The 14514-nt window shown below is 40.9% G+C and overlaps 1 protein-coding gene across 4 annotated transcripts in view; it reads left to right on the top strand.

Annotated features, from left to right (window-relative positions):
- Positions 1-4112: 4112 nt before the first annotated feature.
- LOC121575191 (RNA-binding motif, single-stranded-interacting protein 2) overlaps positions 4113-14514 on the top strand; it is a 55126-nt gene continuing 44724 nt past the window's right edge. The window contains exon 1 of one of the 4 annotated variants that reach the window (XM_041888141.2): positions 4113-4317. In XM_041888141.2, the coding sequence (XP_041744075.1) occupies positions 4246-4317 (72 nt within the window). In that variant the 5' untranslated portion in view covers positions 4113-4245. The other 3 variants (XM_041888140.2, XM_041888139.2, XM_041888142.2) reach the window with 3 other exon arrangements.

Genomic DNA, 14514 nt, shown 5'->3' on the forward strand with positions numbered 1-14514 from the left:
GTAGAGTAAATACTCATCTCTGGTGATTCTGGATTCTAGTAAAGAAAAATGTCTCTTCATTATTTATCTTCTTATGACAAGGATTAAAAAGGATTTGCCAGTAGATTGCTGACTTGATTCATGATGATGACTGCTAGCTAAGATTTTGAAAGTATGATGTTGACATGATCAGTCCAATCAAAGCTACTGTAGATATAATGTGATTTGACATCATTTTATCTGTGGCCAATGACCTTGAGCCTTCTTGGATGGGCACTTCTAATGTAACTCTATGGCAGCACACAAGGGGCTTGAATTTTCGAGCTCTACCCTTAGACTTGGTGGTGACGTAGTGTCCCCATGAGTGACAGAACACTGAGCCAATCACGGCGCAACTACATTTACATTTACATTTACTTCATTTAGCAGACGCTCTTATCCAGAGCGACTTACAAATTGGTGCATTCACCTGATAGCCAGTGGGATAACCACTTTACAAATATTTTTTTTATTTCTTTTTTGTATATTTTTATTTTTGTCTTTTTTTAGTGTCTATTTTTTGGTGTTTCTTTTTTATTTATTTTTTTGTATTTTTTGTATTTATTTTTTTAGAGAAGATTACCAACACCTACACTCCGTATTTTCCGCTGGCTGCCTCAACACCACAGAAAGCACTGAGCTAGGCTGAAACGCCTGCATTTTGGAGCTGCCTTACTAAATAAAGCAAAAAAGAGACCATGTTTGTATGCGGCTTTATTAAATAAATTATTTTTATTTTTTATTTTTTACATTGTTTGCAAACTGATATGTGACACGTATTAATGCCAAAATAACATACAAAACAAGCAAGCCCAAAACATATTTTTTATTGTTATTTTATTTTAGCAAAAATGACGGGTTGCCACTGAATGTAGGTGTAAGTAAATGTCCTCTTCAGTGTCAAGAAAAATGTGATATGGATGTTTACACTTTTCCATGTATATCTACAATCTAATAGTAACTATATAAACAAGTGATTAACAGTCTATTAACTACTTATGAACCCTTTTATAAAACCTTTCTAAATGATATGTTCATGTAAAATGGTACTGAAATATAGTATGTGAATGTTATTGTGTCTGGCCGTTTTCAAAAACAAATACACCTGCTCAGATGAAAACAACATTCCCACTGAGCATAAAGGAAGAGAGGTGGTTGGCTGTAGTTCACAGTGTCAGAACAGACTTTATACAACTGCTACCTCTAAAGATAGGGTGTATTTTTAATTCAGCCTGTGGAAGGGGGAATCCAGAGAAGAGAAGGTTACTATGGTGCAGACTGCAACTTTTTGATACAACACCCTCACTCTTTGCTTACACGTTCCCTTCTTTCATTTGCATTAGCATTTATAACACATGAATGGTACATTATTAATCCATGAATATGAACCCTATATAACTGAACAGCTACAGGAACAGTCACTGTGCACAAAGCATTTTAAAGCTGTAAAACACTACTTGTGGAAGACTATGGTGCAGATATGTCATCTCTGTTTTGATTCATCATATAAATCACGATCATGTATTCTGAGAACAACCAGTCCTTTATGTTGCTCTAAAACATCTCTTTGGTGCATTAGCCTAAACGAGCAAGGATATGCTGTTCTGTTATTGAGACACTACACACAAACTCAACTCCCACACACATTCTGTACATACACACGCACACACGCAAACATGCATATAATAACATATGTCCATATGCACGCACACACACACAACGGAAATGTTGTTTTTCTTCTGTTGACGACAGATGGGGGCTTGTGCACCAACTGCCCACCTCCCCTTTAAACCTCTACAAAGCCCCAAACCCCCCCCTTTCACACACTATGAAACACATTCCACCTCTCAGGAACAGCACTGACTGACTGATGCTGTCTGTGTGTGGTCTCTTCTGGAGACGATCACTTTGATCTGGTGGATGGAGTCACCAATACACATGTTGTCTCAGTCTATAGAATTCTCTCTGTGCATCTGGGTGTCTGTATGTGTGTGGTCTAACTTTACTATGCTTCTGGGTTCCAAAAGTCCTCACAAGGATAGTAAAACAAGGAACATTTTACAAGTGGGGACATTTCGCCGGTCCCCAAAGGGAAAAATGCTATTTTAGGCTTAGGGCTTAAATTTAGTGTTAGGGTTAGGACTTGGGGTTAGGTTTAAGGTTAGAGTTTAGGGAAAATATAATTTTAAATGAGAATACGTTTTTTGATCATCACTTGCATAGTAAAACCAACGTGTGTGTGTGTCTGTTTATCTAGATTCCATTGTTGTTCAATTAAAATGTGCACTCTCTCCAACCTGTGTTCTGACTGCTTCTCTGCTCTTTCTCCTCCTGCTCTGTGCACATTCTGACCTTGAACCCTACAATGACCGTCTCAATGACTCAACCCCCTAACTCATTTCCTCACACACAGACACGCATGAACCCCTGAACCCTATACTACTGCCATTCACATCAATGGGACTCACACCCTCCCTCCCCTTCCTCCCACTTCAACCCCACTTTGATGTTGGTGCACTGTTTATTCCCACAAAAGTGTTGTTTTGAGCTGGGTGTGTAGATGTATGGGGGATAGGGGGTTCTCCCCATCCAAGGAGGTGGAGAATTGATCAGCTGGTGGCCACACCAGATACTGACTGTTACTTTGTTCAGGGACACGTTATTCAATTTCTGTTAGTCACATGTCTGTGGAACTTGTTCAGTTTATGTCTCAGTTGTTGAATCTTGTTATGTTCATACAAATATTTACACATGTTAAGTTTTCTGAAAATAAACGCAGTTGACAGTGAGAGGACGTTTCTTTTTTTTGCTGAGTTTACTATAAAAACACACACATGCAATACTTGGGCACCATAGAGGTAATCAGTGGGGATTTAAGAGTCAGAACACTCAGGATGGAAGGGGCTTGGGTTGCTTAGCGACGGGCCTGTTGATATCCAAACAATGTTTGCATCTTCAGAGCGGGGTTCTGCTGAGTGCAACAATGTCACTTGTGTTGTGTGTCCCCCCGTCTGCAGCCAGTCAATGGAATGCTCCATCCCAACAGCCATCGGGCAGACAGACATGACTTAGCCTATATCTCTGAGACACATTAACAGTGACACACTCTCTCACACACACACACTATAAGCTATGTATGCACTCAAACAAACACATGCAAGCTGATGCACATACAGTTGTAGCACACAAGCAATCTCACAGATTGTAAATTATTCAACTAGTATACAATATTGTACACACAGACAGACATCCACCACACATCCACCACTTCATTCTGGAATAGTTTGAGGATGATCTCTCATAAGTGTCTCTCACCTAACACATTTGTGCAAAACTTCATGAAGAGAAACAACATTTCCATGAAGGAAAATGAGGAATCGGATGATGTCCACAAAGCATTGTGCTACTCCATTGCAGCATGATACATTCTCCAGTAGAGGGGGATAGGGATGCAACATGCTGGAGGATTGTTATGAAAACTCTTGAAGGAATAATTACTTTTCAGATTAATGAAAAACAAGGTGAAATGAATATTTGGTTTTCTAATGATAGCTTCTTTGAATATCAATTCCATAATAGACTACAGATCAAAGTGAGATTTAGTGAGACTTTTAAAACTAATTATTCTAATTGCAACTCATCGATATTTTAAGTGGATTTCTGCCAGAGTTTTAGGCCTTACTAAACAAGGACATAATTTGGACCCTATCTCACAAGTACGGGATGTAGCTCAGTTGGTAGAGCATGGCGTTTGCAACGCCAGGGTTGTGGGTTCGATTCCCACGGGGGGCCAGTATAAAAAAATTAAAATAATGTATGCACTCACTAACTGTAAGTCGCTCTGGATAAGAGCGTCTGCTAAATGACGTAAATGTAAGTATCCATATTTCTGTGGTGCACAATTTCAGAGAAGGATCAATTACTTTGCATCCTGGGCCATTGTTGATTCATTCCAGGTTTAGATGACATTTTACATAGCAGAACTTTGACAACCTATAGCCAATACAGTCTTTATGTTTGGTTATCAGAAACCGTTCCATCGGCGCGGTTGGATTTGGCGCGCTAGGACCCAGACGCGTGAAAGCGCAACGCTTGGCCGCGGGAAGCAGCACTGGCGGCAGCGGGACTCCGATCGCTTCCCCTGATTCCAAGCTTAACTTCCCGAGCTGCTGACGTCACTTGGCAGCCTGGGCTGTACTCGCCGCTCCATACATAGCGCCGAGAAAAATGCTGCTCTCCGTACCGCCAAGGGCAGGAATCAATCCATACAACGGCTATAACAGCAGAAACGGCAAAAAGGTAAACCCTTTCGGAATATTCTGTTTTTCGTGCGCTTTCGGTCGACCAGTGGGGCAACACGCCCGTGTCAGTGGCGACAGAAATATGTGTAGTGCGTGACAGCAAGCTGCAGTGTCCTTGAAAAGCGAATCGTACAAAACCAACTTCGTTCTTCGTGGAGAAAATTGCTGCTCACTATTCTGCACCCCCACTGTGGTATGTGTAAAAACTGCTATTCGATGGTCCGGGCATCTATGCAGCCTACATATTTAGTTTTTATTCCCCATTTGGGAATTCAACCTTAGAGAGCAATACACGAACCATATACTTCAGTCATTAGAAAAAGTCAGTAATGGAAACAAACTTTTATGGGTAACTGTAGCGTATTGGGTCAGTGTACGTCTGTGCGTAAATGTGAATCCGAATAGGTGGGGGTGGGGTGCAGAAGAGGGAGACAGGGAATGTGTTATTCAATGTAGCCTTAATTGATTTCATCTCCTTTTCGGGATGGTGAACAATGAACAGTGATATCAAGTGTCAAATCAAGGATCCATTGTCTACGCAGCCGCGTAAGTTTGGCAAAGTTTTCTTTTTTTTTTTAAGGCAAAGATGCCCCACCCCTTAAAAGAACCCACCATTGTGACGATGCCTACTTTCCCCAAATTATGAATAACAAAGTAACAGTTACATTTATAATACTGTAATGTTGTAGCCAACAACAATCAATCTGCAACTGAAACGTTACAATTAACGTCGGGGATAGGACATTGTGAAACGTTGTAATATAAAACATCAACAATGTAGCCTACCACTTATGTAACAGTGCTAATATTTTTTTGGGTTTAAATTGTTTTTATGGCCTTACTGTTAACTAGATGTTACAATGTTATTGCAACATATATTTTGTTATTATGTTGAAGAGAATTCGATTTTCTATAGCATAAATGTTGAGTTCAAAGGAAACACAATACAATATCAAAGCCAAAGCTATTTGTATCTATTAATGCAACACCTGACATATTTTATCAGTTATGCTGTAGCCATAATAGTTTTGCCACACAAGAGAAATGCAATCGTGTTTTAATAGTTGTTCTGATGAAGTGAGGTCACCATAATTAACAGTATTTCAGTCTCTGTAGCCTTACATTATAACAATTAATTAATCTAATACAAATGTCTTGACATAATTTCGAATGGAACTTGATATTTTAATTAAGGTGTTTTATTTAACTGTGATCAACTAAATGACTATGAAGATATATCTGATATCCCCTCCAAGCCTCTGTCCTGTTGTGCGGGCCTGCCTGTGGCTGCTTGTGTTTACCTTTCCTCTACAAGAGCCTGATGTCATTTGTATTGCTTGAAGGAGGAGGGTGTGGACCTTTTCTCTGTTGCATCAGAGAGGGAGAGTGAGACAGAGAGAGAGCGAGAGAGAGACAAAGAGAGCGAGAGAGATGCAGGACAAAATTAATACCACAGACCTACACCAATCTGTGATGATGCTAATTTTAGGAGTGCATTGTCTTGTTGTGACATATTACTGTATCTTTCATTTGTAGACAATCATGTCTGCTACATCACTGAATTGAAACTGAAACAATTTGTAAGTCGCTCTGGATAAGAGCGTCTGCTAAATGACAAAAATGTAAATGTAAATGTGAAACAACTGGCATCTTCAGTTATCATACAATTGGCCTAATTTGATTACTGGGGTAAGATTATTGTGATTTAGGGATTGGGGGAAACCAGGGGAATCGGGTTCCAGGAGTAAAATAATTTGGCAGTTAGAGTTCTAGGATTTTTTTTTATAGGTGGTTTCCCAAAGTGACTTTTTTTCTCTCAAATTCCACTCCTTCCAATGGGTGATATCAGTGTACTCTATTTCCTCTGTTTTCCTCTGACTTTATGAGATATATTATAACATGTATAATGTGACTGGTTGAATCAAAGTAAGAGGATGTGTTCCTGTTTCACAAGCTTTGGCCTGATTTCCCCTGTATTCTTGACATTACTGCAATCATTCTGGCATGGTGCCACTCCATGAAACTCAACTGAATCCTTAGGAATAAACATTAAGAATGCTCCATAGAAATATGCACTTATCCTTAAATGCCCCCTAAGGAGAGGACCACCAACCTACACTGAGTGTACATAACATTCAGAACACCTTCCTAATACTACCATACCCCGTTCAAAGGCATTTAAATATTTGTCTCGCCCATTCACCCTCTGAATGGCGCACACACAATCCATGTCCAAGGCTTAAAAATCCTTCTTTAAACTGTCTCCTCCCCTTCATTTGCACTGATTTGAAGTGGATTTAACAAGTGACATCAATAAGGGATCACAGCTTTCACCTTTATCCACTTGGTTAGTCTATGTCATGGAAGGACCAGGTGTTCTTAATGTTTTGTACACTCAGTGTATATACTATACTATTCTAAGTAGCCTGTGTTATACTTCAGGGCTTATGAGTAAGGAGATAACTGTCGAAGTCCATATGAAACAGTGTATATCAAATATATTATGATACATTTATTGAGAGCTGAAATGTAATGACGACAACAAGCATGAGCACTTCAAGTATCTATTCAGTGACAGTTTGAGTTCTGGTTCATAAGGTTAAGGTTTGATGATTGAGTAGCGTAAGCTACCGCTGTGAACTAATGTTTATTGATGTTGAGAGAGAGAGAGACTAAAACAGAATGAAAACATTTATTTCTTAAGGATAGACTTTTTGCGTTATAATTTTATATATTCTCAGCACAGACAGATTTAGAGAAGTTGCTGTTCCCTCTGTATTTCATTAATACAAAGATTTCTATATTAAAGGGAAGGGAGATAGCCAGCATGTTGGTGCATTGCAGGCAACGGTCAAATATCTAGGCTAATCCTGTTTTTGATAGAAATTGGTCTGTGTCGTGGACCTGGAGTACACTAAGATGTCATATTCTTGTGTGGAGAGATTCCTCAAAATATCTCTCTCTCTCTCTCTCTCTCTGTTGCGTTCCCGTATACCTGAGCGGCTGGCAGGAGTAAATAAACAGCATGCTGAGTTGAGGGCTGAAAAAAGAGCCCTTTGTGTGTGGGAGGTGATTAGCAACCAGATGGCACCAGGGGTTTGGTTACTGTGGTGCCTCCAGAGTCACCTGCTCCTCCTCCCCTGCCTGCCCCACTACCTCATTTCCTTTCCTTTCCTGAATATCCTGGTAGAAAACATAAAATGAGGAGGCAGGTTAATCCAAACCAAATATCGAATGTCTCTATACAGTATTGTGCTCTTTTGTATGTGCACATTTGTGTTTTTCGCAATCAAATTTAGTACTCAATTAATGTGAACGAATTATGATTGAATGGCAGATGTCATTTGCAATCTGTATCATAGCTTTATCAAGTGTTAATATATGCTGGTGTTTATTGCTAAAACCTATGATAAAATAAATTATACAAAAGTCATGGTGCCTTGTCTTTGTTTTTTCTTTTGTTTCACCCTTATTTAACCAGGTAAGCCAGTTGAGAACAAGTTCTCATTTACAACTGCGACCTGGCCAAGATACCCTTCAATTTATAAAGATGGAAAAATTATTACGGTTATTGAATGAAAGCCTTTCGTTACGGTCTCTCTCTTTAATACTTATGACTAAGTATTAAAACGCAATGTGAAAATAAACTTAAGCGACCACAACAAGTACCTGTTTGTGAGGGAAAGATCTGTGAGTGTTCAACAAAAAGGCTATTCATCCTAAGATCCCCTGAAGAGGCCTGGTGGAAGTGAGCCTTTCCTTTGAATTAAACCATTTCATACTTTCACTTTCAACCCCCAAAAACCTTTGAAATATTACCAACATTATAGGATACTAGCCCTAATGCAAACCAGGGCGCTTACTTTCAACACTCTTTTGGCTTTCAAGTTCCTTTCTTTGGTGCTGAGAGATCTGAGTTGTGTAGATGACAGCTATGGAATTTTTTGAATCTAAAAAAAGATGCTCCACACAACAATGGGTGTTTGTTTGTATGTCTGAAATGCTCAGAAGATGTCTGAAATGCTCAGAAGATGTCTAAAATGCTCAGAAGATGTCTAAAATGCTCACCGAGTTGTGTATCTTGTCATGACCAGGCGTGCCTTCATCCATACATGTATTTTATTTTACTGCATGCAAATGTAGCTGCATAACCAACTTAATTAAATATATTCAAGCTTAGTTATTATTCAAGTAAACATTCTCTTTGTACATCTTCTCATGAATAGACCATTGCATGTCCTTTTCAGAAAATGTATGAAATTCACATTGAGAAATGACTTCTCATGTCTTCTCCATGAAATCGGTCATCACTAGTTAACACAGTCACAAAGTCATAATTATGGTTAAACCCCGCCATTTCTAAAATGTATTTTAAAATCTGATTTGAAACCTAACCCTAACCTTTACCCTAACCTTAACCACAATTCTAACCTTATGTCTAACTCTAACCGTAAATTAAGACCAAAAAGCTATTTATTTTTTGCCAATTTTGACTTTCTGGATGTGGAATCAGACTTTGTGGCTGTGTTATCTAGTGGAAACCCCACCTAGAGTCGATTGACGCACCACAATCTAAGTAACATAATAAAATAATCCCCATCAAAATCTGTCAGTTTAAGCTAGAGATACCTGTGTTTTTGCTTTGGATGTGTCTCAATCCACCATATCTGCCTATGTCGCACTTCCGCATCTTCGGTGAAAGGTGACAGAGCTAGAGTGGTATTTGTCAGACCATGAGACATCCCGATCTTCTAACGAAATGTCTGTAGCGTCCGAACAATTTAACCTAAACTAGAATGACCACTCTATGGAAAGGGGAGATTCTCACAAACACGATGGTGTTCTCCGTTTTGCTCTACGACCCCCACAAGTGTCACGGGACTCGTCTGAAGGTAACCGGTACCGGTTTAAAAAAATGACTGGAAGTATGAAGATAGTTTTATGCCTACCCCAAATAAGGGGTTAAATATGTGTCCAAAATATTTCCTGAGCTTTCTTATATCTCCTAGATATAGGACAGACACTTCAAAACCTTGTTTCATATTATGTACTTTTTTAATGTATTTGCCATTTTATGAATGTGTTATTCAATGCGTTTCTCTGGGCTATAGTAGTAAAGGCCAAATGAAATAATGTACAACACTTTTAATATATTTTTTGGGGGGCTACCTAAAAGGGGTCCTAAAATTCAAAATCAAATAGCTAAATGATCCATAGTATGACCATCTTAAAACAATTCCATGTGTCAGCTTAGAACCCCCCCCTCCCCCCAACGGCTTAGACTTACAGGGGTTTGAGCAAATACTTTTTACTTAAACATGCAGAGATTTAACATAGGCGGTACTATACTTTTCTGACACATTATCCTTAAGAAATAAACGTTTTTATTCTGTTTTAGCATCTCTCTCTCTCTCTCTCTCTCTCTCTCTCTCTCTCTCGCTCATCTATATTTAGTATCTCTACCAGTAAGTCTTCTGTTGGGTGTTTGTGCTTTGTTACAGACTTGGTATATCTGGCCGTTGTTATATTGTCTCCTTTGTAGGCTATGTCATGGATAATACTCTGTATAAGAGCCAGTGAAAAGAAGTCTGGGCTTTTAAGTCACGTATAGAAACATGCACAAACCTCAGTCCCCTGGGGGAATATCAAAGAGTCCTTCTCAAACATGAACACATTGTTATTTTCAGCAACATCAACTACCAGAGGGATGTATTATCAGACACTACACATTTATGTGTTTTAAGCTGGGTTGGTGTAGTGGATAGGTGGAATAGTTGCAGTCAGTGGCTTCATTCCAGGCTGACTACATTGCAGACGCCTGCCAGATCTAACAACGCCTGGATAGGGGTTTACCATATAATATGCCATTTAGCAGACGCTTTTATCCAAAGCGACTTACAGTCATGCGTGCATACATTTTTTTTTTTGTGTATGGGTGGTCCCGGGGATCGAACCCACTACCTTGGCGTTATAAGCGCCGTGCTCTACCAGCTGAGCTACAGAGGACCACAAGGTAGTGGAACACACAGCACCTATCCCACCCATCCACTACACCATTGGTCAGCTAACCACATCATATGACATACCAATCTGATGCCCAACTGTGCAGTCGACGGCGAGGTACACGTGTTAGTTGATGCAAAGGAACAACTACAATGTAGTTGGCCTGGAACGCGACCAATGGTGTAGTGGATGGGTGGGATAGGTGCTGTGTGTTCTACTGGTGTAGTTGAGGGGTGGGATAGGTGCTGTGTGTTCTACTGGTGTAGTGGATGGGTGGGATAGGTGCTGTGTGTTCTACTGGTGTAGTGGAGGGGTGGGATTGGTGCTGTGTGTTCTACTGGTGTAGTGGATGGGTGGGATAGGTGCTGTGTGTTCTACTGGTGTAGTGGAGGGGTGGGATAGGTGCTGTGTGTTCTACTGGTGTAGTGGAGGGGTGGGATAGGTGCTGTGTGTTCTACTGGTGTAGTGGAGGGTGGGATAGGTGCTGTGTGTTCTACTGGTGTAGTGGATGGGTGGGATAGGTGCTGTGTGTTCTACTGGTGTAGTGGAGGGGTGGGATAGGTGCTGTGTGTTCTACTGGTGTAGTGGATGGGTGGGATAGGTGCTGTGTGTTCTACTGGTGTAGTGGAGGGGTGGGATAGGTGCTGTGTGTTCTACTGGTGTAGTGGAGGGGTGGGATTGGTGCTGTGTGTTCTACTGGTGTAGTGGAGGGGTGGGATTGGTGCTGTGTGTTCTACTGGTGTAGTGGAGGGGTGGGATTGGTGCTGTGTGTTCTACTGGTGTAGTGGAGGGGTGGGATTGGTGCTGTGTGTTCTACTGGTGTAGTGGAGGGGTGGGATTGGTGCAGTCAGTCAGTGAGTAAGCTTTACTAAAGTAGTGGCTTGACACTGGATCAACTTGGCCAGTGAAGTCACCTTTGTCCCGCTGTATGTTTATCTAACTCTCTGTCATTGTTTAATGCGTCAGACGTTTGAAAGTCATCCCTCCCTCCGTTGCCAACCACATGAGTAGTCCAAGGTGAGCAGGTATAGAGAGAGAGAAATGGAGAGAGAGAGAAACAGAGGGAGAGAGAGTCATTGGAGAAAGCAGCTGTCTGAAATATGATGCCAAGCACTGCAGTGATGCCAGACACTGACATGAACATTACGCATGTACAGTATGTGAGAAAGAAAGACAAAGAAAAGGACGAAAGAGTTAGAGAGTTAGAGCGTTATAAAATGTGTGAGTGAGAGAGAGAGAGAGAGAGAACTAGGGGGAGTAGCGGCGGGGGGGACAGAAGAGATAGGGGCTGGAGCCTGGTGTCCTCTGTCACCTAGTAGGAATGCAGAGCGGCTGTCTGGCTGGCTGATGAAAATGACTGCTTGATAAGATCAGGAGCAAAAAGAAAGGGATGTCCTGTCTGCCTCTGTACCAGCCTGCCGACTATAAACCACAGCACAGGAACGTTCAGCCTATGTTCAGAGTAACGCTTGCCAGTCACCCGAGGCTAAAATAGGGCCAGGCTGACAATAATGACTTCCTTTTACTGTAAGCAACCAAGCCTGTTGCTTTGTGGTTGTACCGTGTTGGCTGGAGAACAGGAGAGGGAAAAATAAGTATTTGGTGGATCAGAGCACAGTAGTGGAATAGATAGATTCGTTATCAGATACGTTATACATAGATTCAAATGTTGAATGATCTACTGTAGTTTTAATATCAAATTGACTGATTTGGGTTTAACATTGCAAAAACGTTAAGCATTTGACAACAAGCCTTTAGTCTAAATGTACTCAAATGTAGGCTATTTTATTGGATCTGAAAGAGTATTTCTAGTTTATCAAATATTTTCTCAACTAACAGAATTACGTATCATAAAGACTATGTAATTTGGACCAAATTGGATGCTCTCTCAGACAGTTCATAAATTTGTATGTCACCGTCCTCTCCTTTTGGAGGTGGGAACAAATGCTCCAGCAATAGGATACAGGAAACCAGCCATAAACAGACAAGCCCAACAGGAAGAAAGAGATAGAAACAGAGAGCGAGACAGAGTTATATCTAAGGGAGAATGGGTTTGTGCGCTCAGATTATCTGAAACTAATAAACAACAGAGTGGCCTATAAAATGGTCAGTGAACAGCAGTGGCTTCTGTCCCAGGCCATTCTTCTGCCCATCATGGAGAAAGTTGGGAATATATGAATATATTAAAGTTTGTCTGATATATGGACAGGGAAACTGGAAGCATTTCAGTGTAATGCAGATTGGGTAGCCTAGTCTGAGTGGAAATTGTCAGGTTGGTAGCAGAGTGACTGCTGAAGGAAAACGAGTTGAGGTTTTGGTGTTGTCCTGTGTGTGTGCGCGTACGTGCGTGTGTGCGTGTGCCCTGGAAACGAGAGTGGTCACAGGATAAGGTAACTATTATGAGTTAGTCTGAGGTGGCTGCATGGTCAGAGAGACCGGTTGAAAACTCAGACCCACTTCCCTACAGACAAAGATGGCCAAGCTACACTGTGTGAATGTAACACAAGTACCTGTTTGTGAATTAGTTAATTACAAGCAGAAAGCTACAGGCTCTTTAGCCACTAGGTTTGGTATGATGGAATTACAGGCTCTGTAGCCACTAGGTTTGGTATGATGGAATGACAGGCTCTGTAGCCACTAGGTTTGGTATGATGGAATTACAGGCTCTGTAGCCACTAGGTTTGGTATGATGGAATTACAGGCTTTGTAGCCACTAGGTTTGGTATGATGGAATTACAGGCTCTGTAGCCACTAGGTTTGGTATGATGGAATTACAGGCTCTGTAGCCACTAGGTTTGGTATGATGGAATTACAGGCTCTGTAGCCACTAGGTTTGGTGTGACGGAAGCAGCTCCAGTTTACCAAACATCCCACATACCTGCTGTGGTCATAATCCCTCACTTTGGGAAATGGAGAGCAATGAGATTGCTTTGAACTTCCACAGCAGCTGTGTGGTAGCCCTAGTCGGCTGAATTAAAGGGTTCTGTAGTAATCATGTTCCTATAAAGATGTGGGCACACCATTCCTGCAGTTTTGTCTATCCTACATAGGACACAAACGAACCAATATTCGCTTCTAGAGTTACGAACATGTAATGATCAGTATTCATGTGTTCATTACAAAAAAAGAGTGAGAAAAGTATTTGCTGGAACATGATTTCACACCGTTCACACCAAGTGGGTGCACTGGTGTGTGTGTGTGTAGTGTGCAATGTTCCCTCTAAACTGCATGCGGGCGCGCAGCTCCCGGGACTGCTGCACAGAAGAAATATCAGCCGTGCAAAGAAGCACGAGATTGAACTTCACTAAACTTTCTAGTTTTCCCCTTTAGTTACCACTATCAAGTTTCCCTCTACTGTGAGAATCAGCGCAGTATACCGAATGCAACATACCAAAACAAAATAAACTATGCAAGAGATTTTCTTGTAGGCAGAGTGCATTGGAGTAGGATTCTATTGCATTGACATGCAGGACCCATACTCTACCAGACTGGTGCGCCATAACCAATCAGATCTGCAGTGTGAACTGGACTGTGTTCACAGCATGAGTGGTCGCGAGTAGATGCGCTTGTTTTGAGATCAAAGCGAGAGCTGCATGTAGCCACGTGTGCACATTTGTTCTTATTCTTTGCTAGTAAGTGAGTTATTAGCCCAGTTTTTCTAGTCAGCAATGGGGGAGTGGTTGCTTCCTACAAGAGCACAAAACATATGCATTTCTAGCCATCTTTGAAAAATGAGTCAGGTAAAGAGCTTTTTTTTCTGTCTTAAAGGTAAGCTAAGTAGCCAATAGGCAGACGGTAGCATAATTTTGATTCTCTGTAATAATGGTATGGGAATAATAATGATTTTATTTTGTAAAGTGGATTCTTGCATCGAACAACAAAATTTTCGGTCACCTCCTTGTCTGAAGGACAAGTGGATAAACAGGTTACATTCAAACCCTGCATGTTTTTTTTCAAAAGTCTCATAGAATGTAGCCCTATATTGAACACCACACATTGGCTGCTACTGTAGGCTGAATGATAGAACAGCTATTTCCATGTTAAAACGTTATGGGATGCATTTTCCCATTGTTTTTGATGGTAAGCCACTCTTATAGGCCTACATTATGGTCAAATAGCCACAGTAGCCTACTTGGCCACTGTTATAACTGTAACTTAAAGTGGGTACAGCCTCAATGTTCACAGTAAACGT

Source organism: Coregonus clupeaformis, chromosome 10 (genome assembly GCF_020615455.1).
Source record: "Coregonus clupeaformis isolate EN_2021a chromosome 10, ASM2061545v1, whole genome shotgun sequence".
NCBI classification, from domain to species: Eukaryota; Metazoa; Chordata; class Actinopteri; order Salmoniformes; family Salmonidae; genus Coregonus; species Coregonus clupeaformis.